This window comes from Ipomoea nil, unplaced genomic scaffold (assembly GCF_001879475.1).
Source record: "Ipomoea nil cultivar Tokyo-kokei standard unplaced genomic scaffold, Asagao_1.1 scaffold0579, whole genome shotgun sequence".
NCBI classification, from domain to species: domain Eukaryota; kingdom Viridiplantae; phylum Streptophyta; class Magnoliopsida; order Solanales; family Convolvulaceae; genus Ipomoea; species Ipomoea nil.
The window spans coordinates 580,088-606,132 of NW_017617007.1; the positions used below are offsets into that span (position 1 = coordinate 580,088).

General features: G+C 38.7%; 2 protein-coding genes across 2 annotated transcripts; one reads left to right on the top strand and one right to left on the bottom strand.

Annotated features, from left to right (window-relative positions):
- Positions 1-906: 906 nt before the first annotated feature.
- Positions 907-2,982, top strand: LOC109174258. The gene is made up of 3 exons (XM_019323500.1): positions 907-1,731; positions 1,847-2,398; positions 2,518-2,982. Exons 1-3 carry the CDS (start codon positions 907-909, stop codon positions 2,980-2,982), a joined length of 1,842 nt encoding a protein of 613 aa, XP_019179045.1.
- Positions 2,983-6,710: 3,728 nt separating this feature from the next.
- Positions 6,711-25,756, bottom strand: LOC109174240 (kunitz-type elastase inhibitor BrEI-like). Its single transcript, XM_019323485.1, has 2 exons — positions 25,385-25,756; positions 6,711-7,227 (listed from the first exon to the last, which is right to left on the bottom strand). The coding sequence occupies exons 1-2, from the start codon at positions 25,719-25,721 to the stop codon at positions 6,881-6,883; spliced, it is 684 nt and encodes a 227-aa protein (XP_019179030.1). The 5' UTR covers positions 25,722-25,756; the 3' UTR covers positions 6,711-6,880.
- Between the last annotated feature and the right edge of the window lie 289 nt (positions 25,757-26,045).

The following is a 26,045-nucleotide window of genomic DNA, read 5'->3' on the forward strand; positions in this document are numbered from 1 at the left end:
GTTAAGTCGAAAAAGGAAGTTGTCAGTACACCCACTCCCACATCTCCAAAATCTCCCACAGAAAAGAAAACTCCTACCTCACCTATTCCTCCTCCAGACACAGTTGTTGTCGAAGACTCATCTGATGAAGACAATTTGGCTCTGTCGAACCTCGGAAAAATAGGACGTTTTCGTTCTCCTATCAAAACGAAATTTGGCTCAACTCTCTCCCCGAAGGAAGACGCCACACCGAGAGAAGCATTCTCTCAGAGGGAAGAAGATACGAGAGAAGCACCTTCTCAGGGGGAAGGTCAGCTGAAAGAAACTTCCCCAGAAAAACCTTCTGAACAACAAGTGCCAAACCTTGGCAACAGTTCTCCTCAAGTCCTTCATCCACAAGAACCCATTTCAGCAGAGCGAAATATTCAAAGTTCGACACAAGAACCTGCTGTCATGGAAAAGGAGGTCGCTCACTTAAGTCTCCCACAAGAACCTGGCTTGCCAGCAGAGACGAGAGAAGTGATTGTACACACGAATGTTGCTGATGACCCTCATACCGAAAGCATCCTCCCACAAGAACCTACCTTTGTAGAGCAGGTACCAAATACTCTGACACAAGAACCTGCACTGGTAGCTGAGGAAAATCGAGAGATCCCAAATGTGATCACTGATCCAGAAGTGGTGATCACACCACCAGTTGTTGCACCCATTCCTCCATCTCCAGATCAATTACTTCGTGAGTCTATTGAAAATGACTACACCCGAGTGTTGCAGTGGCAAAAATGGCGCACAGCCCTCTTGGACACGTTCATAGAAACTTTTGAAGCCATGAAAGATGAAGAAAAGTTTGCTCTAGAGTGAATTGGCACAAAGGATGTCAGTGAAGCACTGCGTCTTGAAATGATAAGACGAGTGTTTTCTTACAAAATGACCAATCGCACTCTCGGAAAGGATAAAGCTCCGATTTGCATTGAGCTCAACAAACTTCCATTGGACCCAGCGTTTGTAGAAGAAATGAAGATGGTTCGATATGCCATATTGATATTTAAAGTCAAAACCATCCTGGAAAAAGAATATCAAAATGATCCTAACTGCAACGTTAGTGGCTTGAAAGATGAGCAAGGCCGAGAGATTGACATGGCCGAAGAAGAAGATGAAAAGAGTAATGAAGAAGATGAAGGCGAAACTGACGATGTCGAGGATGCAGATGATGAGAACGATGATGATGATGATGATGACAATGATAATTCGGGTAATGACAGCGATAATGGGGCTGACCCAACCTATGACAGTGAATCTCCTCTCTTGGTCGGTCCTGATTACGACACTGTTCCCGAAAGATTTCCAACTCAAAAATCACCCTCCAACAGTGATGACACAAGGGAAGCTTCACAACAAGATGAAGACGTTTCAACTGATCATCCTGAGGATCTGTCTCGAGCTCTCGTCCCACATGTTCAACCCATGGACGAGACTCCGATAAAACGAGAGGAAGCAGTTGTACGTGGGGGCATACTGGAAGCCTCACCAATCCTTCTTAGCTCAGCTAGTGGTGGCAAAAAGGATGCACCACTTCAAGAAAACCAGGTGAATACCCCACAAACCAATATTGAAGATGAATCTCCTCCAGTGTCCCCACGAAATGTCATGAACCTCATGAGGGATACAGTTCATGCTGCCGAAATTACACATCAGCAATACTTGACTCTTCGGCAAAGGGACACCGAAGTTCTGGAAAACTTATCCAAGAAGGTGGATCAGTTGATGGCTGCCCAAAATCCATCAGTCTCGTCCGCCACCACAAGAGCCATCTCAACCTCCACCGCAAGCTAAACCTGACCAACAATTCAACAAGCAATTGGCTAAGGAACTCCATGAACTTCATACCGCTGTCAACAAAGTGGCTCGTCAACAGCACAAACTTAAGCACTCCCACTACAGCCTCAAAGAGCGTGTTAACTTAGCTTGCTCAAAGATAGAGACTTCACAAGACAATACATACCAACTGGGACAGTATGCTCTTCAAATTCTCGGGTATGCTCAAAACATTCTGAATGCAGTTAATAAACTTTCCACCGTTCCTCCTACCACGTGTGCCGATGATGCCAAAAAGGGGGAAAAGCGAAATCATGATGATAAGGATGACGATCATCCGAGGGAGAACACGAGAGAACGCTCTCCATCTCATACACCAAGAGACTATGGGCAAAGAAGTACAAAACCATCATATCCTCCATCCAAGTCTCGTGGCCATCATCCTTCCCAGTCAAGACATTATTCAAATCGTGGTCATTCTCAACCCAGATCACAGTCTTTCAAGCCTCGTCAATCCTATGGTTCTGAATCAAAATTTGTATTCACTGGGCTCTCCAAGAGAGAAAAGACGAACCGAAGGCAGAAACTCATGAAGAACAACAAGGTAACTATGGATGGCGTAGGAAACTTTGTGGAGTTCAGACCTTATGAAGAAGGCAGTGGAAAACGTTTTGAGGGTTGCAATGTCCCTGTCTGGCTGAAGATAAAGGACAATCACACTAGACAACATCACATAAGCACCCAAAACGAAAGAATCAAGAGACAAAGCAGAGAACTATGGAGAAACACGAAGAAGAAGCCCGAAAGAGAGAGCATGAACTGGAGGAAAGAGAAAGAGTAAAGAAGCTTATTGAAGATCTCACGAAAGTAACCAAACACTCTGAGCATGGTGTCATCTACAATGCAGCTTTCAAAGTGCATGCCGAGTCTGGAAAAATCTACAGAGAAGGAATGAATTCCTTCGAACTCATCTCATGGTGGAAAGCTGGAGTAATTGCAGGAGCAAACATTCGCGAGGCTTACAACAATTACATAAGTCTCAACACTCGAGGAAAATACGAAGATCTAGTCAGGACAAATCCAATCAAGATCTTCAGAGAACGAATCAACAAGGAGATCGACACCGATAGAATGCTCAAACAGCAAGAGGAAAGGGAAATTCGTGAACGAGAAGAAGCTAAGCTATAGAAGTCGAATCTTCTAGATTTGTAAGATGCTCTTCATTATGTCTTTCTTAAAAAGTTTTTGTAATGATCTTTATCCTTATATAAAGTACTTGTTGTTATACATCTCGTGTCACTTGTCTGAGTCACTTGTCTTTGTCTTACTTATTATTTGCATTTATCTAGAAAAGACTTGTAAACTCTCGAGTATGGCTGACTTGTAATAGAAAATCCGTTATGGAACTTTTTATCAGCCTTATAAGAAGAGTATAGGTTTTGGCATCATCAAAAATGGGGAAATTGTTAGGAACACTTGTATTAGGATTTTGATGATACCAATGTAACCTAGAAAGTAGACCCCTAACCGTTATTACTTTCAATCGCTGCTTTCGTCCTAGACGGAAGTTGCCATAACTTACATGTAATTGGTGTTAAGCTAGTCAAACACACGAAGACGAGTTATGCTTAATTGTTAGGGTTATCAAGACGAAAGAAGACACGAAGCATGAAGCAACTGCAACGAGAGTTTACCAGGAGTTGTCATTTAGCACGAAAGGACAGTCTTATTGATGACAATCCTTCAAGAGATTCCTTCTCATCAATAGCAAGAAGAATGTCTCCACTGTCTGACTTGACAACATCCTAGGAACAAAAGGACCTCAACTTGTGGGACACGCATACCAAGGAGCATTAAATGAAGATGTACTATTTCCTGAAGCTAAAGGACAAAACCCTAAGGCTCTCCATGACATCAACGGCTGCAAGGTACAACCTCATTAATGGAGCATTTAATGCGGGAAGCTCCCCGGTCCTTACCCATTGGACAATAGGTTTAAAAATTCATCTCCCTCCAACGGATGAATTTTTCCTCACCTATATAAACCCACCTTCACCAACTAAGAAGGTGCTGGTTCTTATCACTCGATCTATCTATAAGCAAAAGCTCTTAAACGCTCTCAGCTCTCTCAAGCTTTTGTGAACCAGTGCTAAGGTGCAAAGATACTTGAAGAAGTTCATTGATACTCATCTTACACCTTAAAGAAGTCTTGCAACTTGTACGAAGCAATTATTTCTCATCATTCAAGACTTCATCACGTTGGAGAAATCAGAAATCATTTTCTACCAACCTCAACTCTGAAGAAGACGTTGATAGAGGCGGAGTAAAGTCGCGGAGTTGATCGAAAAACCTACGAATGCTGTCCGGCTTAGTGATCAAGGAAGTCTTTGTGTAATTGTACTAACGAGTGATAGTGCAATCCTTCCATAAGTTGTGGACGAAGAGTGGAGTAGGCAAAGTTGGCCGAACCACTATAAAAACTCTCGTCTCCCTATCTCTTTACTTACTCCATTTATTTCCTGCATCATATCATCTCTCACGAAAGTTTCCTCAATAACGACAACCCGTGCAAAGCAAGTAAACGAACTTAACATTTTCGCTGCGCCAAAACACCGAAAGGTTGTTTTTCGGCAAAACACGACAAGAGTCTATTCAACCCCCCCCCCCCCCTCTAGACTCTCGCTACAACTCCACTGGGACCAACAAATTCATTTATATAGAAGTTTTATAGGAATTGACATGTGTTGAAATATAAAAGTGTGGTGTATTAACAGGGCGTTTGGTCAGAGAGAATTCCACTTAATTCCCACCTAATTTCAAATGTCATTAAATTCCCTAGTTTAGTTGGAAGGAATTGCAATTCCCTCATTTTCATGGAATTAAAATTTCATGTCCCCGTTGGGATTTTAATTACATGAATTTTAGGAAGAAAAAAAGATAATAATGAGACAAAATTATCCCTCCTATTTTTAACCTAAAATTAATGCCTGACAACTACAATGAGCATTTTGGACTTTATACTACTTATTCCCTTTCAATTCCATGCATACCAAACAGTAGAATTGAAATTCCCGGTAGTTTTATTCCTATAAACCAAACAATGGAATTTAAATTCCTACTTTATTCTCAGTAATTCATTTCTCATGGAATTGCAATTTCTTTCCCACGTAATTTCACTGCTGGAAATTATGAAATTTCCGACCACCTGAAAGTGATCTTAAATCACTTCGAAAGCAAAAAGTGATCGGAAATAGCAACAAAGATTTTTCCGGATACCAAAAGTGGTCAGAACAAGACTTTCGACTTGATTTAAGATCACTTTCAGGTGGTCGGAAATTCTATAATTTCGAGCAGTGTATTCCCTCCCTCCAACCAAACGCCCTAAATAAATAAAATATACAATGTAATTTAATTATATTACTACCATTTTAAAAATAAAATATACCTACAAAAATTTTTCATTAATACATAAATTCATTGATATAGAAGTTTTTATAGGAAATGACAGGTGTTGAAATATAAAACTGTGGTGTATTAAAACCATGACATGTGAACGGTTGCATGCATTCACTTGGAAGATACTGTATCATTATTCATTATTGCCTGATTGTCTCCTTCGCTATATCTTGTTAGAGAATGATCAAACATGTGAATTGAAAACGACGTCAAAGATGGAAAAGAAAAGAAGAATTAGGTAATAGAATTGCAAAAAAAAAAAAAAAAAGTAATAAGTGAGCATTGGAATTTAAAAAATTTATAATTAGACTTTTATTTACTAGTAATCCATTTAACTTTGATTATTCAGCAAAATTTGCTCCAAAATACTAAAACTTCAAAAAGTTGTTTAAAGAATTTTTTTGATCAGCTTTTTGAGAAAATCATTTTACATGTAATAAATTATCAACGAATAACTAATTTATCAAATATCTTTTTACAATCATCTAATTAATGCTATCAACTAGTCAAACTCACTAACCTAATCAGCTAAAAACAATCAGCTAACAACAATTTACCAAACATCTCAAAATCTAAACAACAATGGCTATGTTTGGCAAACGTAGCTGAAAGCTAAAAAAGGAGCTGAAAGCTGAAAAACTATAAGCTAGGAGCTGAAAACTGAAGCACTGTTAAGTTAGCTATTATGCTTGAAAGTGTTTGATATAATTAGCTTTTTAATAAGCTGATAAATATAAAAGGACAATAAAGGACATTTTTATAAAATTTAAATTCATTTGTTTACATATTAAAATTTAATATTTTGTCTTAAAAAAAATTAACATTTCGAAATAAAAGTAATAGAATAATCATGATCTGACATCGCATAATGAAGTAGCAATATTGTTGCGAATCTCCTTCATCTAATAATAATAATAATAATAATAATAATAATAATAATAATAATAATAATATTTACAGTGAAAGTTGTGGATAAAAGAGAAGAGAAAATGAATTTAATTCGAAAGAATAAAAGATGTCATTTCTTTAAAATATGAAGGACAAAGAAAAAATAAATTAGGAAGCTCCTAGCTTATTTTGAAACACTCTACCTAAGTAGCATTCCAAAATAAGTTCTTATTTTAAACTCTAAGCATATTTTAGGAACATTACCAAATAGAGCTTATAGTTTATTAGTAGCTTAAAATAAGCTCATAAATAAGCTCTGTTAAACAAACTCAATGTGACAAGTTCAATTCGAATCTTAGTTTTTTTTTTTTTTTTTTTTTGTTTGTTTGAGCTGTCAGCTATGGGTAGCTTAAATCGATTTACCTCTTTATGACTACGAGTTAAGCTAATTTACCTCTTTGTGATTCTGTATATACTATGATCACAAAGTAGAATTTATCAGAACATACACTCACATAATGAAGCATACACTCACATAATGACTTTGAGTTTCCTTCTTCACCCAAAAAATATAACACAAAAAAGTAAAAGGAGTTGATATTATTAGTTCACCAAACACTGTTGCATGCATGGGATACAAGCTAGCATAGGCTTCCCGGGTACAGACGCCATTATTTATATGTTAATAATAATAATATATTCCATGCATGATTCTTGGTGGTCATCAGCTCAAAGCAGCAGCCTACTTTGCTTTAAGGAACCTAAAAGGATATGGATTTTTATCATTGATTCCCAACTGACGACCCTGTTCGTCGACGGTGCCAATACGCCAGTATTTGCTGCTGCAGTGAGGGCAAAGGGTTGGCCAGAAGGTGAAAACATACCCATTATTATTATAGTCATCACTATGCTTCTCGATCCTAAACCAGTTGGAAACATCATCTTGGTCACCTATTTTGCCGCCGGTCCCTATCACCGGCTTCCCCGACCGCTCGACGAGCTTCCACACCGTTTCATTAGCACAGGGATCCGACTCTTCAAGGTAAATCGCCGCGTTCAGTGGGAGGCTTTCCTTGACTTCTTGGAGTCCTAGGGGGTAGAAAACTATGGGAAGGGGTTCGGCGAAAGTGCTGGTGGGGAGGAAGAACATGCTCGTGTTAAGAACTACGGTGTTTGGGCAAGTGGGTTGGCCGGTTCCTTGGATTGGGTAACTGTCCACGCTTATGCCGCCTGCGACGCCGTTGAAGGCCGGAACGGCGTAGTATTTGTTGCCATAAATGAGAGGGTGGCCGTCACGGTCTAGCACGGGCTGGTTTCCGGGGTAGTCTTCCTGGGTGGGGAGGCGGATGTGCGGACGAAAAGAAGAGATGGAGAGCGGAAGGAAAGAAACGGAGAGGATGCAGAGAATGATTAGGGTTTTCATTTTGAGGATGGTCTGATGTGGTGCATAACAAGTGTCGCGGGAGCACAAATTTATACATAGAGCAGTGCATGGAATACTTAACACGTAAGTTGTCAATCAAAAAAATTTGTCCGATCCGGTGCATAAGAAGTGTCACGGGAGCACAAATTTATACACAGAGGAGTGCATGGAATACTAGTTTTTTACGGTGATAATGCCCAATGTTTTTTTTAATAAGTAATTTAAAGTATATCAAGGCAAGATTATATTGAAATTGTTCATGCATAGATAATTGAATGTTAAATTTGTGTATTTAAATAGGCTTTTCTAAGTTTACAAATGAGTAAAAGACATTTTTGGTCCTAGACTTATAGTGGCTTGGACAATTTTAGTCCTTTATAAAAAAATTTGCCATTTTATGGACAGAGTTATTGTGGCGAGGACATTTTTGGTCCTCCGTCTATATTTCTGTTCGATAACCGTATGAGAGAGGGGAAATTACGTCAATTTAGGCTATCTCCTTCTATCTATTATATCTATTTGTGTTTGGCGGCTTCGATTCTCCTTCTATCTATTTGATTAGTAACCTGTTTGGCGGCTTCGATTCTCCGACAATTTCTTCGTATAACTGCAACTTGGACTCTCCGACTCCTTCGAATTATGACCGAGAAGAAAACAAATCACACATAGATATAATAGATAGAATGAGATAGCCTAAATTGACGTAATTACCCCTCTCTCAGACGGTTATCTAACAGAAATATAGACGGAGGACCAAAAATGTCCTCGCCACAATAACTCTGTCCATAAAATGGCAAATTATTTTATAAAGGACTAAAATTGTCCAAGCCACTATAAATTTAGGACCAAAAATATCTTTTACTCTTTACAAATGTAAGATAATATAGTCAAGATTTATGATAATTGTCAATAAAATAATTGTATAGGTATGGTTGAAACCGAATACGGGACATAAGGGAGAGCAAATACAAATTAGGGCATAAAATATTAAATATATACTAATATTGAAGAGCTAACTGCTGATTGCCAAACAAGGACATTGCGAGATAGTTTCCCACTTTAATTTGCTGTGTGATTTGAATACTCTTTTTGTCAAAAAATCACCAAAGTAGTTAATATGATTGGCTTAATTATATATATATATATATATATATATATATATATATATATATATATATATATATATATATATATATATATATTTAAACAATTATTATTATTATTATTATTAAATATATGTATACCCTTAGGTGTCATTTTAAAAGTTAATCTAAAGAGCTAATTTTTTCAAATATCTTTTTACCAACCATTGATATAATTTGCTGGTCAAATTTACTAATATAATCCGCTAACCGCTAACTGCTGATTGTCAAACAAGAACATTGCGAAGTAATTCTCAATTCAATTTGTTGTGTAATTTGAATACTCTTTGTCAACAAATACCTCAAGTAGTTAATATGATTGGCTTTATTATATATATATATATATATATATATATATATATATATATATATATATATATATATTAATTTTTTTCATGATATTAATAAAATTCGTGGTAAATAAATATATAGCATTATTTTGTATTATAACTCTGATATTTAATTAAAAAATAGTGCACAAAAAAGATAATAGACAATAATGTAGTGAATATAATTAATTGATGAATTTAAATGTAAAGAATTTTTACATTAGGAGAAATGTAAAGACAATATAAATAATAAAATTATTTCTCATAAAAACCTCTCTACCTAGGGTTTCTCTAGGTCTTCTGGTCGATACATCGACAATTTTTCTGCGGGTTTATCCGAGTAACAAACAGTGCTTGGCGAACGGCCTGCATGCGGGATGGCGGAATCGGCTGTGGAACCGGAGGTTCCGGGCGTAACGGCCAGGTGGGCAGATATCGTTTTGGAGGAGGAGGCGTCGGCTTTCATGCCGGACGAGGGGACGGAGGGCGAGGTGGCAAGCGGCGATGTGGAGGAGAGTTGGGGGGTTGTGGGGAGATTCTTGACACGGAAGCTAGTCAGGTTGGAATTCATGAGTCAGGTCTTGGCATCGGTATGGCAACCGGTGAGTGGAGTTGAGGCTACGGAGATAGAACCTGGCCAATTCCTGTTTGTTTTCCATCATGTAACGGACATGGAACGTGTTCTGAATGAGGGGCCCTGGTCCTTTGACAATAGCACACTGGTGTGTAAGCAAGTCCCTGACGGAGTCATGACGGTTGATGTAGTGTTGGATACGGTGGATCTATGGGTCCAATTGTACGGATTGCTGAACGGATACTCGTCCAGTCAGATCTTGGAACAGATTGGAAATTTCTTGGGCAAGTTTGTTAAGAGTGATGATCGTTTCGACAATGTCCCATGGAAGGTGTTTCACCGTATTAGGGTTTCGTTGTCTGTTGATAAGCCCTTGAAAAGACGGATGAATTTTATTAAACGGGACAAGACAAGTTGCTGGGTCACGTTCAAGTATGAACGTCTACATACATATTGTTATTTTTGCAGGATGCTTAGACACTCGTATCAATTTTGCCGTGGGGCCAGGGATTGCGGGTAGGGGGGAGTCGTGGCCCTAGGCCGGTGGGCGGGAGTTGGCTACTGCCATCGGGACGACATGCGGCGGGGCGGAAATCGCAGGCTGACCACGTGGCCGTGGGGCGGTCTCCGAGGTTGAGAATCGGGCCGATGAGGCCGTAGAGGCGGAAGTGGTCGCGGTTGCCAAGCGGCGCCGGGAGGAGGTGAGTAATGGGGGGCGGACGTATGAAGGAGGGGATGTTGTTATGGCCGAGCTTTCAAAAAACTTGCAGCAGGCAGGTTCTGGTTCCCAGACCCGCCCGGATCAATGAGTACCCTCAGCTGGAACTGCCGTGGCTTGGATAATCTACGGACAGTTCGTGAGATTGTGGACATGGTGTCCTGTAAGCAACCCGACTTTGTATTTCTGATGGAGACTAAGGTGGCACGCGATCACGCAGAGCGATTTCGTGTCAAAATCGGTTATGAGGGGCTATTCTATGTTGATAGTGATGGATTAAGTGGTGGTATAGCGTTATTGTGGAAAAAGAATAGTACGGCTCGGCTGCTCAGTTACTCAACGAACTATGTTGATGTTGAGGTAACTATTACTGGCTTTCCGGAATGGTGAATGACGAGTTATTATGGTTTCCCTGAACGAACAAGGCACGCTGAATCATGGGATCTCTTGAGAACATTATCGGGCAGGTCGAACCTCCCATGGGTTGTCATTGGAGATTTTAATGATTTGCTATATCAAAATGAGAAGAGAGGGGGAAATCCACATCCAAATAGCCTCCTACGTGGCTTTGGGAAAGCTATTGAGGACTGTGGGCTTGCTCAATTGCCTATGAATGGATATCCGTACACTTGGGAAAAGGGGAAGGGGACAGTAAACTGGATGGAGGAGAGGCTCGATAAGGTTCTGGTAACATATGAGTGGCGGGGTATGGTAACAGGGGCCAAGGTGATGAATCTGAGGACTCGAAAATCTGATCATTCGGCTCTCTTCCTGGGAATCCATGAGTCCGTTGGGAGGATTGGGCCTGGTAGGAGGGGGTTCCGTTTTGAGATGGCATGGTTGCATGATGAGGGGTGCAGGAATGTGGTAGAGCAGTTTTGGCAGGAGGGGAGGGGGCAAGGTTTACAGAACTGTATTTAGTACTGCGGGAACCGGTTAACACGATGGGGTGAGGACCGGTATCACAAGTACGGAAAACGAATTAATGAGCTGACAAGAGAACAACAGCGACTGAGGGGGCGTATCGACCCGGCCTCGCTTGCAGAGTTCCAGCGCTTAGAACAGCTGCTAAGCTGCGCCGAAGCTCAGGAGGATGCCTATTAGAGGCAGAGAGCTAAACAACACTGGCTTAAAGAGGCTGATGCTAATACGAAGTTTTTTCACAGGTATGCCTCTCACCGAAAAAAGAAGAATACTATTTCTAGATTGATGAATGATAATGGGGATTGGGTGGAGGGGGAGCCTATGAAAAATGTTATTTTGCAATATTACAATCGTATTTTCTGTTCTAGAACCCCGGGAATTGGGGAGGGGTTTTTTGAGGGGATTGTTCCGCGAGTCACGCAGGCACAGAATGAGTCTTTGCTGCGGCCTTTTGAGTTGGAAGAGGTTAAGAGTGCACTGTTTGCAATGTTCCCGGATAAGGCACCGGGCCCGGATGGAATGAATCCGGGCTTCTACCAGCATTTTTGGGATGTGGTAGGGGGAGATGTGGCGAGCTTTATAATAAATTGTGTTGAATCCTGTGATTTCCCGCCTGGCTTGACTGAAACCGATGTTGTTTTGATCCCTAAGAAAAACACCCCTGAATTTGTGACTGACTTGCGCCCTATAGCTCTCAGTAATGTGGTTTATAGAATTATGGCAAAAATGTTAGCTAACAGAATGAAGCCATTAATGGAGGAAGTAATATCTGAGTCACAAAGTGCCTTTATCCCGGATAGACTGATAACGGATAATATCTTATTAACTGCGGAAGTGGGACATTTTTTGAACAGGAAACACTGTGGAGTGGGGGGATGGAGTGCTCTCAAACTGGACATGGCGAAGGCATATGATCGTGTGGAATGGTCTTTCCTTCGTAAAATGATGCTGGTTTTGGGCTTTCATGGTGGTTGGGTGGAATTGATTATGAAGTGTGCAACCTCAGTTTCCTATAATATTCAGGTGAATGGTTCAAGATGTGATCCTATTATACCCACTCATGGATTAAGGCAAGGGGATCCTTTGTCCCCATATCTATTTATTATTTGTGCAGAGGGGCTGCCTCTATTATTACAGCAGGCACATAGTGTGGGGTCAATACATGGATGCAGGGTAGCGAGAGGTGCTCCCCCAATCTCTCATTTATTCTTTGCAGATGACAGTCTTTTATTTTTTAAGGCCAATGTGGAGGAAGCAAATGAAGTTAAAAGGTGCCTATCTGTGTACGAGGATCTGTCTGGGCAGGCGGTTAACTATCATAAGTCAAGCATATGCTATAGCAGAAATACAAGTAATGTTGATAGGAAAAATGTGGCCCAGATCTTGGGAGTGACGCAGGCCCCGAATTTTGGCAAGTATTTGGGACTCCCCTCTTTTGTTGGAAGACACAAGAAATCAGTTTTTGCATATGTTGAGGATAAAATCCGCCAAAGGATTGGATCATGGAATAAAAAACTGTTGTCGCAGGCGGGTAAGGAGATTCTATTGAAAACTGTAGCACAGTCTATGCCTACGTTTTCAATGAGTGTTTTTTTGCTACCTATATCAGTGTGTACGGCGGTAGAGAGAACTATGAATCGGTATTGGTGGGACTCTGGAACTGACAGACGAATACATTGGAGGGCATGGGACAAGTTGTGTATCCCCAAGAAGTATGGAGGTTTGGGTTTTAAAGATTTGTATGCGTTTAATCTAGCAATGCTGGAAAACAGGCATGGCGGATGTTGACTAAACCTGAATCTCTAGTGGCACGTGTGTATAAGGCCCGTTATTTTCCAAAGGGATCTTTCTTTGATGCACAAGTAGGAAATAATCCCAGTTTCTGCTGGCGGAGTATCATGGCAGCAAAGAGTATAGTTTGTGGTGGGGTAAGGCGCAGAATTGGTAACGGGGAGTCTACACTCATATGGACCCACCCCTGGTTGCAGGATGATCATGACCCTATGGTACAAACAGAAATGCCAATACAGTTGCATGGAGCCAGAGTGGCAGGATTGATTGATCAACAAACTGGTACAAGGGATCCTTCAATCCTAACGGATCTATTTCAACCTAGTGATGTGGCGAATATTATGAAAATACCTATCTCCCCAGATTATGATGATACATGGTACTAGCATGGAGACCCAAGAGGTGTGTATTCTGTTAAAAGTGGATACAGGCTGATAGTTGGGAACTATCAAGAAGATAATGGGACATTTACAAAATGGTTACCCTTATGGAAGCTCAAGATCCCCCCAAAATGGAAAATGTTTGTCATTAGTGATATATTGCTTATCACTGCAAACTTGCTTATAAAGAGGGTGGATGTGGATCCAAGTTGTGCCATGTGTGGAATATTTCAAGAAGACACAATGCATGCCTTAGTGTTGTGTGAATTTGCAAAAAACATTTGGGACAAATCCAACCTTACAATCCCCAATATAGCTACAAATATTTTTCATGTTTGGTTTGGTGAACTCCTAAATGTTCTAGACTCTGATGGGATGTTATATGCAGCAACAATTCTTTACAATATTTGGAGAGCAAGGAACAGGGCGGTTTGGGAGGCAACATTACCACGCCCGGAGACCGTGCTCAAGGCCGCCGCTGCTGCCAAGCTAGCGTGGACACGGGCGCACCCTCTGCCCACGGCCCGAACTGCTCCGCTGCCAACCGAGCCAGCTTTGTTGCAGGAGGAGGCCGAGCTGCACGCTGCCGAGCCACCACATGGACCGCCAAGGATGACTTGTCGAGTAGATGGGGTTTTATGCAAGAAACAGGCCAAGCTGCGGTTGGGGCAGTCTTACTCGACACGAATGGGGGTTACGTCTCGGCGTACAGCGGACCACTCCGGAGCTGCTACTCACCACTTATGGCTGAGGCGCTGGCATGTAAAGAGGCACTATCATGGTTGAAGGATCGGGGACAACAGAATGTCGAGGTATATACAGATTGTTTGACACTACACCGCTATCTTACCACACCAACCGTTATGTTGCGCACGTATCTAGGCTATGCCATTGACAGCTGCAGACTTATTGCATCTTTATTTCAGTCTTGTTCGTTTCATTTTATTCCTAGATTAGACAATTATTTAGCTCATGCTTTAGCTACTACGGCTTACCAACAATCTGCTGCTATGTATTGGGATCTTCTCCCACCTGACATTATTTCGGCCTATTTTTAATGAAGCACCATATAATTTTCAAAAAAAAATAAAATAAAATTATTTCTCATAATTAATTTATTGATAATGAATAATTTTTTTGTTAATAAAAACATTGTAGGGACAATGTAGCGAATATCATCAATTGATGAATTTGAATGTAAAAAATTTTTATATTGGAGAAAAATAGATACAATATAACTAATGAAATTATTTCTCTTATTTAATTTATTGATAATGAATAATTTTTTTTTTTGAATAAAGACATTGTAGACACATAATTCTAAATCAAAGAAATGCATATGTATTATTTTTTGTTGTAGCTACTGAATTATTATTTAATTTAATAAGAGTAAAATAGAGTACTAATTATGCCAACTTTGATTGGGATGAGGTTCGAACCTAAGACCGTTCTTATTGAAATCAATGAGTAAGTTAACGGTGAACTAACAGAAATTAACGGAAAAGATAATATTTAACGAAAAAGTTAACGGATAATCATATTAATTAAGGATAAATGAGGAAATCTTAAGGAAAAATTAAAATCTGATCAATTGAGTTTCATTTGAATAAAAAATTTGACTGCCATTTTTTCGACCGTTTTTGCTCGGAATCCTCGTCCAGCGAATTCTACGGGAAGAAGAAAGGAAAGAGATATAAAATGACGAAACTACCCTCAATTTTTTAACCATTAATATTTTCTAGCGAAATTTGGCCGGCAATTTGACCGGAGTGACCAAAATTGACAAAAATTACATACTCAAGCTACTAAATTGACACTTTTAAAAGTCAGGTGCTGAAATTAACAAAGCCCCTATAGTCATATGACCAAAATTGAAATTTTCTCAAGTCTATCATTTAAAAGTCTTTAAAACTCTATAAAAGTCATGATTGAATACACCCCCCTAAGTAAAGAAACGGCACGCTGTTAGTTTTAACGGAGCGCGCATTTTTTTGTATGTTAATTACCAACTGAGTATATCTAAACTGACACTGCCTCACGTATTATTTTTATATTATCAAATGAAACTACAGTTATATCAAAATGATACTGTAGTTGTGATGAAATGAAACTGAATAACATTTCACATATTTGAGTATATATTGTACAATGAAGCTGTAATTATATCAAAATGATCATGTAGTTGTGTTTTAATAAAACTATAGTGTATATAAAATAAAATTAAATAATATTTTCACATATTTGAGTCTATAAATATCGAATGAAATTGTAGTTATATCGAAATGAAATATTCCAAGTGGCTTGTAGTCCACTGGTATTGGGTTGCTCCCTTAAGTGGGAGGTGATAGATTTGAACCTCACTTGAGGCAAGTAGTGTGTATATGTAGGGTATCCCCCTTCTTATAATAAAAATCAAAATGAAACTGTAGTTGTGTTGAACTGAAACTGCAATGTATACAAAATGAAACTAAATAACAAAGTTACTTTTGTGGAAGGGTGCGGAACGGATGCCGTTTTTTTTTCATTAAACAAAACGCGTCGTGTTGATGCGTGGTGCATAATTGATTATGCACCATGGTGCACGATATAATTTGCCGCTAAATAGTGTGCTGCGAAGAATTTAGCGACGGTTTTGTAACCACCACCACTATATATATATATATATATATATATATATATATATATATATATATATATATATATATATATATATTTGTTCCTTTAAATTTTAGCGGCGGTTATTAAGTGTCCTTAAATATTTTTATTCATTTATTTTAAAAAATTCTAGTGGCGGTTATTAAGTGTCGCTAAATATCTATCTTTATTTATTTAAAAAAATTCTAGTGGTAGTTATTAAGTGTTGCTAAATATTTGTTTTTATTACCAATGACCTTGTGGTCTATTGGTACCTGGTTGCTCTCTTAAGTGGGAGGTGATAGGTTTGAACCTCAGTTGAGGTATAAATAGTGTTGCTAAATAAATAAATATATATATAATTTTTTATTTTCATAATTAAGTAATATTTTATAATTACAATATTTGGATAAGAAACTATTCACAAATTCATTATTAGAACCACACTTTCTAATCGTTCCAAGCTATTAGGGAAAGAAACAAGTCTTTCACAAATCTAGAAAGAGGGGAGTATCACCACTATTTTGCTTACGGAGATTTTCAAAGGCTATCGTCGGTCGGCGGTAGATGGCAAGGCTGGAGGGTAGCTTTCGGCGGTCCTGGCGGTGGTGGACGAAAGAAATTGCGACGGACAGAAGAAGAAGCTAAGAAATTGAAGAAGTGCGAGGAAATTGCGATTGCCGATTGGAAGTCAGATTTGGACGAGAGAAGCCAGTAGAAGTGATAATGTTTTAGAAGTGGGTACGTGTTCGATAGTCACTAAAATAAATTAATAAATAGCCGTAAATTAAACTATCACCACTAACATTTAGAAGTGATATTTAATTGTAAAAATAGCAACGGTTGTTGCAACTCCACTAAATATATATTTAGCGGCGGTTATATATAATTTTCGCTAAGTGCATGTGTATCGTTAAATATCCAATTTTTTGTAGTGTAATTACATAATAATTTATCATTAATTTATATTATTAACTAAGTAGTAGTAGTAGTAGTAATAGTAATAATAATAAGGAAATTAAAAATGACATTTTTAGCCCATCAATTGTGTAATAAGGGTATATTCAGTTATTTAATTATAAGAGTCACTTCATTTAGTCCCTGAATTGTTTGGGCAGTGGATATTTTAGTTCTTTAGGTATTTGTTAAAACTTGAACTGGCATCTATTGTATTCAATTTAACTATAAAAATAAAATGACATATGTTCTTAAATCAAACCGACGTCGTTTAATTTTTTAAATTTAGTTCTTTAGGTATATATTTGTTAAAACTCCAACGCCGGCTCTCTTTAGCTCAGCTCCACGGCCTCCATTGTGAGGCTGCAACGGCGCAGTTCTTCGTCTCCGAACGTGGCGGCTCTCTCGTCTTCAAACAGTGCTTTGTCATCCTTAGTTACTCGAACCTTTGTTTAATTCTCATTAACTAAAACCCTATAACTTGCTCTCTACACCATATATTACTTAAACTAGGGCAGTAGTAAAATAGTTTGTTTTTGTCTTCAAATAATCTTTTTGTTATCTATGTTTTACCACCCAGTCAACCTTTCACCTTTACTGGTGTTTTTTTAGCTCTATGAGCACGAAATCAAAGGCTTCAACAACGAAAGATCACCTCAAGTTATCAACCATCTCGACAAGACAGTAACCTTTATGGAGATTTATCAAGACACTCATTCCTTCCAATAACGAGAAGAATGTCTCTACTGTCTGAGTTGATTAACTATCATAGGGACAAAAAGGACCTTAATGTGTGGGACACATATACCTAGGAGCATTAAATGCAGATGTACTATCCTTCAGAAGCTAAAAGACAAAAACCCTAAGGTTGTTCATATCTCCAACGGCTACATGGTACAAACCGCATTAATGGAGCATTTAATGCAGCAAGCTCCCCGGTCCTTACCCACTGGATAATAGGTTTGAAATTTCATCTCCCTCCAACGGATGAAATTTTCCACACCTATGAATACCCACCTTCATCAACTTAGAAGGTGTTGGTTCTTTTCACTCGATCAATACTCTCAAGCAAAAACTCCTATACAAGCTCACCTTCTTACCAAGCTTTTGTGAACCAGTTTTTAAGGCGTGAAGATTTTTAACGAAGTTCATCAATCTTCATCTTCCACCTTGAAGAAGTCTTGCATCTTTTACGAAGCAATCATCCATCATTCAGTCAAGACTTCACCGTGTTGGAGAAACCAGAAATTATTTTCTACCAACCTCATCTCTGTAGAAGACGTTGATAGAGGCGGAGTAAACTCGCGGAGTTGAAAAACCTACAGGAAGCTGTCCGGCTTAGTGATCAAGGAAGCTTTTGTGTATATTTGTACTAACGAGTGATAATGCAAACCTTCCATAAGTTGTGGAAGAAGAGTGGAGTAGGCAAAGTTGGTCGAACCACTATAAAAACTCTCGACTCTCTATCTTATTACTGTCGTGCTTTACTTTCTAGCATTGCATTATCATACGTCCAAACCGAAAGTTATCTTAAAACTACAAACTGTGCAAAGAAACTAAAATCTATTTAATCTATCCGATGCGCTACAACCCCGAAAGGTTGCTATCTGCCAAAAATTGAGAAGAGTCTATTCACCCCCCCCCCCCCTCTAGACTCTCGTTCTAACCTTACCGGGACCAACAGTATAGTAGCTATATATATATATATATATATATATATATATATATATATATAGAGTGAAAGGTTCCCGTGTGGATGAATGCTTCCTGTGCGGATGTGCGGTGGATTAATGTGCGTGAGATCTGTACTCAATATGCGTGAGTGTTGTGCTTAATGTGCCTGAGATTTGTACTTAATGTGCGTGAATGTGTAAAATGAAACAGAAAATATTGATGTCAGCTTCTTCCCCATCCCCAGTAGCCATTGCCCCCCTCCTTGATGATGATGATGCGGAGACGAGCTATGGTGGTTAAGAATTATGGGAATAATACAACAGAAATCCACACTTAGTTGCAGTGCAAATTTTACTGTGCGTGCGTCATCTATATAGGGTTGCAAAAATCCCGCCTATGCATCGAGTAATCGGCGCCAAGGCTCTAGGTGCCCCTAGGCCGTGGCGATTTCCCCCCTAAGCTCCCGCCTAGGAGACCGGCCGCCTAGGCGCCCGCCTAGCGCCTAATTCGGCCGCCTAGCGCCTAACTCGACCGATTACGCCGAGTTAACTCGTCAATTTCTGTCGAGTTAGACGAGTTAACCCGGCCGACCGAACCTTGCTAATTATATATATATATATATATATATATATATATATATATATATATATATATATATATATGTATGTATGTATGTATGTATGTATGTATGTATGTATGTATGTATACTATGACATATATGCACCTGCACACGTGCACTGTTTTTTATTTTTTTAGTTAGCCGCCTAGGCCACTTAGGCCCCGCCTAGGCCGTCTAGGCGTTAGGCGTTACTCTACCGCCCGACTAGCTCCTAGCGCCTATTGCAACCATGCATCTATATAAACATTCAACTGCACTGAAGGTAGCTGATAATCCAGAATCCATGGCCAAATTGAAGGAAGAAGTAACAAGAAGCTTGGGCGTTAATGTGCGTGAGTTTCTGTTCTACTTCCTTCTGAGCTCGTAATTCTGAAATACTCACGCATATTAAGCACAAATCTCACGCACATTAAACACAATACTCAGACACATTAAGTACAAAACTCACGCATATTAACATGACACACATTAAGTACAAATCTCAGGCACATTGAGTACAAATCTCACGCACATTAAGTATAAACCTCATGCACATTAATCCACCGCACATCCGCACTGGAAGCCACAAATGCACATAATCCCTTCCCTATATATCAAGATTGCAAAACTCAGCCGCCTAGCCGCCTAGGCGCTAGGCGGCACCAAGCCTTGGAGTTTTGGCCTAAATGCGGCCAAAACTCGGCCGGCCGGCCAAACTCGGCCAAGTCGGTCAACTCGGCCAACTCGGCCAAGTTGACCGATTTCGTCCGATTTTGACCATTTTTGACCGATTTTGTCTGATTTTGACCAATGTTGTTCGATTTTGACCGATGTCGTCTTTCATTAATTATTGATTTTAATATTATTAAGACATTACGACTTATAAATTATCATTATTTCATTTATTTATATGTGTTATTTGAGTGAACGTTGAAAACAACCTCATTAAAATTGTCGAACTACAAGTCTGTTACTATTTTTTAAAATTTTTTTGGTGCCCGCCTAGCACCGCCTAGAATCCGCCTAGGCGCTAGGCGCTGTCCGGCCGCCCGACTAGCGCCTAGCGCCTACTACAACCATGCTATATATATATATATATATATATATATATATATATATATATATATATATATATATATATATATATATATATATATATATATATATGGATCATGTGAGCTGAGAACACTTCCATAGGAGAGAAATAAGAATCAATTTAGTTTCATAATTATCATCAACTCCACTATGCAAACTTTAACACTTAAATATGCAATATTTTACAACTAAATATGCAAAACTGGTAAATTCTATAAAATCAACGAAAATACTATATTTTAAATCTAAATGTAAATGTTAGACCTTAAGCAGTAAAAAGTGATCTACTGGACCAAATAAAATAAAAAAAAATTCAGTCATAAAACTCTAAAATCGAAACCCTAGTTGCATTGTACTTTCGCATGTTTTCAAGTGCAAACTTTTAATACTAAATACGCAAAATATTAACACTAAATGTGCAAAACGTTAACACTAAATGTGTAAATATGAAAAAGTCTAAAAATTGCATATTTTAGTGTTCACGTTTGCATAGTAAAATTTATGATTATTACAAAACTACCACCGAGTTTTTTTTTGTTTAATTTTAAAATTTGATCTGGTGCGTTTAATTTTTCCAGATGTAAGTTTATGACTAGTTCTTAGTTTTCTCCTACGGACTTGTTCTCATATGATTCAATACCTATATATAGCTTCGGGTATATTTACGCGTGATAGAAACAGAGGCATAAGTAGCCCGGATTCCACTAAATCACTGCAATTCACCTTTATAAATTTTAATACGTCCATATTTATCTCAAACCCCTCACTCTGTAACTTGTTCATGACGTCGCACAATCCCCGGGGACCCCTTCCTACATGTATATTAAAATGGTTTAAATTAAGGGATGTTATTAGGTTATACCAATTATATAAATAATAAAAGTCTCCTATTAATACAGTTAAGTGCCCGGCTTTAAGATCGGATAGTGTTCGAGGGGGCTCCCCTCCAGTTGACGCGGCCCAATCCTGGGGTGGACATATCATTGGCAGATTGTATCTGACCAGTAAAAGGTCAATATCAAAATTACATACAGCATATAATGCTTTCTTAACTGCATACATACCATCCATCATAATCAGTGCCGGAGCTAAGTTTAAATCATTAGTTAAACAAAGAAACTCTCTATCCAGTAAGAATTGAAACAATATGGTACCCATAGTATAAGGCTATCCTCATCCAAAAAAATGCTTCCACTTGCTAAATGACATGGTCATTGAAGTGGCATTTTAAATTTCTTTTTGTTTTAATTTTTGTGCTATGTGTCTAGCAAGCTTTCTTAATATAGAAAGCTTGCTAAAACTGACAAAGGCAGCCATCTGTGTACATTTTTTTTTTCTTATTTGTGTACTTTTAGTTATTTATTATAGAGTAAATACCAGCAAATGTCCCTCGAATTTGGTGGTTTCACCACCTATAGTCCCTAACTTCCGTAATTACCATCTGTGATCCTCTGAATTACAAAAGGAGACCTGCTACCATCTTTCCGTTAGTTCCTGCCGTTTAAACCGTCTAAAATAGGGATAGAAATGTCATTTGGCATATTCACATTCACATTCACATTCCTTCATTTAAACCCTTCAGGTTCAAAGACTACTTGGTAACCATTCAGACTTTGATCCAATATGGGTTAATTGAATCTATTTTCTTTCCACCATTATTCCATGATTTGTCATAATATTTTTCAGAATTTTTAGACGTTCGAACAACTAGTCATTGTAAACCCAACAGACACCCAATTAAAATTTGTCTCTCTTTACCCAGATTTTGAACAAACATTCCTTCTTTCCTTCATATAGATGTCTCCTTCAAAGACATAGATGATGAATATATAGACTTCCCAATCCAAAATATTGGACCAAAGACTATTAAAATTGAAGAACCATTACAGACACAATTGGATCTGGTTTGAACAAAGATTATTGCCAATGAGTTTGGGTGAACAGGAAACAAATTTGTTACTAAAAAAATTCCTGAGAGATGATAGATTTGTAAAAATTTATTGTGATTCAACCATTGCATCACGTTGCTTTTTTCCTTTCGATGTTGACTTTTGGCATTTCGATGAGGAGGCAGCGCTGCTAGATGACTGGTGGCCTCTCGTGCTGCTACTTCTGCTGCTCGTGGTGGTGTACCCGACAGAATGGCACCGGTCCATGGAATTGCAGCGGATTCCGGCGTTGCCGTCGGAGCTGATGGAATGCAGGAGGGGCAAAATCTGTCCCCGGAAAAACACTTCATCCGCAGCGCACATCTCCGATTCCTTCAACAACCCAACCCACGAGAAGAAATCAAACTCCTCTTCCCCGCCGCCGCCGCTAGTCGGAGATTCTTTCACACAGCGATAATGCTCTTGTTCTTCCTCGTCTTCCTCGTCTCCGTTTTCTAAACCCCTCCTCTTCCTCGTCTCCGTTTTCCTATTCTTTCTCCATCCCTTTTTAATTCCCCAAATCTTCTTCAAATCCTCCTTTGTTGTTCAACCAATGCGAATCAAATTGGGATCGGAACAATTAAATACAAGATTACAAACACTCTTCGACCTTCTTTCTTGAATTGATTGTGTGTATGGCTGAAATTGAGTGGAGCTTAGCTTTCAGTACAGCGTGGAGGAGCTCTCTCCATCTTTTGCTCCTGCATAATTATGTAAAGGAGCGTGAAGAAGATGATAAATGTGATAAAATACGTATCCTATGAGCTATTGCCATTAAAAACGAATTATGAAAGGTAAATGACATTTTTACCCACCCTTTTGATGGCTGAGACGGAAGGAGCTAATGGAAGGATGGTAGCAGGTCATATTTCGCAACTCGGAGGATCACGGATAGTAATTACCGAAGTTAGGGACTATAGGTGGTGAAACTAACAAACTCGAGGGACCTTAACTGGTATTTACTCTTTATTATATTATTTTATTATTATATTTATTATAATATGAAAGTGAGACCATTTTAGAAAGTGAGAAAATATTACAGGAATGTAGAACAAATAGGAGATAATTTACAAAATTGATGATGTAAAAGTAAGATTCATTTTTAAAAGTGAGAGAAAATTACTGGGATAAGAATATCCTAGTATCCTTTTTTCCAGCCGACCACGATTCCTCTTTTTCTTTCTTTGCGAATAATGATAATGCGGGTGAACAGTGCTTGGTGAGAGAGATCTGCGGTTCAAATCCTTATGTGCATATCTGACTTGTTTCGGTTGTCTAACCTTATGTTTTCAGGTGCAGTTAGTGACCCGAGAGCGCGTTAGATGGAGCCCGATTTAGACTAGCTTATTTATCTAGTTTTAGATGTTTGGGCCTGTGAGCCATTTTGGATAATGATGACTTTGGATTTGTAGTTAACTTTGTTTTAACCTGTGCATCTAGGTTGATGGCCTAGATGTGGCATGACATCCCCTTACACTTATGTTAGCTTCCGCAATTTTTATATATTGATGGTTAGACTTTATATTATTTGTATAGCTGCTAGGAGTGTCTTAGGATTGGGGATCATGTAAAGACTTTATTATTAATAAGTATTAAATTTTCTAATATATATATTATATTTTCCTACTGGCTCGACACATCTGACGGACAAAGATCTGTGTGATGGTCCCACACAAATTTTTGCCTATAATTTGCACTTAACAAAGTTATATATACTATGTACAATGTAATTTAATTATATTACTACCATTGGAATTAGGTAATCGAATTAAAAAAAAAAAAAAAAGTATAAGTCAGCATTGGAATTAAAAAAAAAAATTATAATTAGACTTCTATTTAGTAGTAATCCATTTAAATTTGATTATTCAAAAAAAGAGTTCTAGTACATGGACTCCTAAATCTTATTCCTTCAAATTCTAGTCCCTTGCTTGTACTCGCGAGATGACAAACAATGATTGGTTAATTTTCAATCATGTGGATCCACAGAAAAGTGTAAGAACATGCATGTGAGAGGGAGTAAAAGTTACAAATACACTAAGTATTTTCCAAAAGTTAAGAATAGAAAATGATCGTACATATAGTATTTTAGATCAGCAAAATTTGCATACGTCATATATAAAATAAAATAAAATCATATATAAAATAAAAATAATTTTTCTAAAAAAAAAAAAAGACAAAGGGAAGACGTGGAACGCCTTTAATTTGTAAATGATGTGTGATAATTTGTTATGGTACATCAAAAATGTTTAAAAGAAGAGCTCCTCTATACAGCTTTTGCAAAATTGGCGATTTTGAGCAAATCACTGCTCCAAGTTCCTGCAACAAACCACTATCAGCTGACAATTATTTACCAAACATTTTCAAAATTTAAACTACAATATCACAAGTTCGAATACTAAGCTTTTTTGGTTTGAGCCGTCAGCAATATATGAGTAACTTAAATTGATTTACCTCTTTTATGACTGCAAGTTAAACTAATTTATCTTTTTGTTATTCTTCACTGACTAAGATCACAAAGTAGAGCTGTGCGTTACCCTCGTCACTCAAAAAATATAATAAAAATAAAATTAAAAAAAAAAAAGTAAACGGAATTATTTTTATTACTTCACCAAAAAACTGTTGCATGCATAGGCTTCCCGTGATTCCATGAACCTGGTACGGGTACAGACGCCATTATTTATATGTTAATATATTCCATGCATGATTTTTGGTGGTCATCAGCTCAAAGCAGCAGCCTACTTTGCTTTATAGAACATAAAAGGATATGGATCTTTATCATTGATTCCCAATTGACGACCCTTTCCGTCGACGGTACCAATACGCCAGTAATTAATGCTGCAGTGAGGGCAAAGGGTTGGCCAGAAGGTGAAAACATACTCATTATTATTATTATACTTACTCTTCTCGATCCTAAACCAGTTGGAAATATCATCTTGGTCACCTATTTTGCCGCCGGTCCCTATCACCGGCTTCCCCGACCGCTCGACGAGCTTCCACACCGTTTCATTAGCACAGGGATCCGACTCTTCCAGGTAGAACGCCACGTTCAGTGGGAGGCTTTCCTTGACTTCTTGGAGTCCTAGGGGGTAGAAAACTATGGGAAGGGGTTCGGCGAAAGTGTGGCGGCTGACGACGCTGATGTTAAGAACTACGGCGTTTGGGCAAGTAGATTGGCCGGTTCCTTGGATTAGGTAAGTGTCCATGCTTATGCCGCCTGTGACGCCGAGGATGTGGTTGAAGTTCGGAGAGGCGTAGTATTTGTTGCCGTAAATGAGCGGGTCGCCGTCTACATCTAGCACGGGCTGGTTTCCGGGGTAGTCTTCCTGGGTGGGGAGGCGGATGTGCGGACGAAAAGCTGAGATGGAGAGCGGAAGGAAAGAAACGGAGAGGATGCAGAGAATGATTAGGGTCTTCATTTTGAGGATGCTCTGATCTGGTGCATAACAAGTGCCGCGGGAATCACAAATTTATACACACAGCAGTGCATGGAACAGTTAACACGTAAGTTTTCAATCAAAATTTTTTGTCCGATGTGCATAACAAGTGTCACGTACTGGGTACGGGAGCACAAATTTATACATAGAGGAGTGCATGGAATACTTTACACGTAAGTTTTCAATCAAAAAAATTTTGTCCGATCCGTTGCATAAGAAGTGTCACGGAAGCACAAATTTATACACAGAGGAGTGCATGGAATACATAGATATATAGGCCATTATTCATGTTTGTCTACCCTTACC

Bases quoted from the DNA above. Each gene is read 5' to 3' on its own strand.
- LOC109174258 (XM_019323500.1), top strand. From the start codon at position 907: ATGACCAATCGCACTCTCGGAAAGGATAAAGCTCCGATTTGCATTGAG. The intron at 1,732-1,846 runs GTGGATCAGTTG...CAATTGGCTAAG, and splicing joins TGGAAAACTTATCCAAGAAG to GAACTCCATGAACTTCATAC. The intron at 2,399-2,517 runs GTAACTATGGAT...CAATCACACTAG, and splicing joins AACTCATGAAGAACAACAAG to ACAACATCACATAAGCACCC.
- LOC109174240 (XM_019323485.1), bottom strand. From the start codon at position 25,721: ATGAAGACCCTAATCATTCTCTGCATCCTCTCCGTTTCTTTCCTTCCG. The intron at 7,228-25,384 runs GACTCCAAGAAG...TCTACCCCCTAG, and splicing joins CATAGTTTTCTACCCCCTAG to GACTCCAAGAAGTCAAGGAA.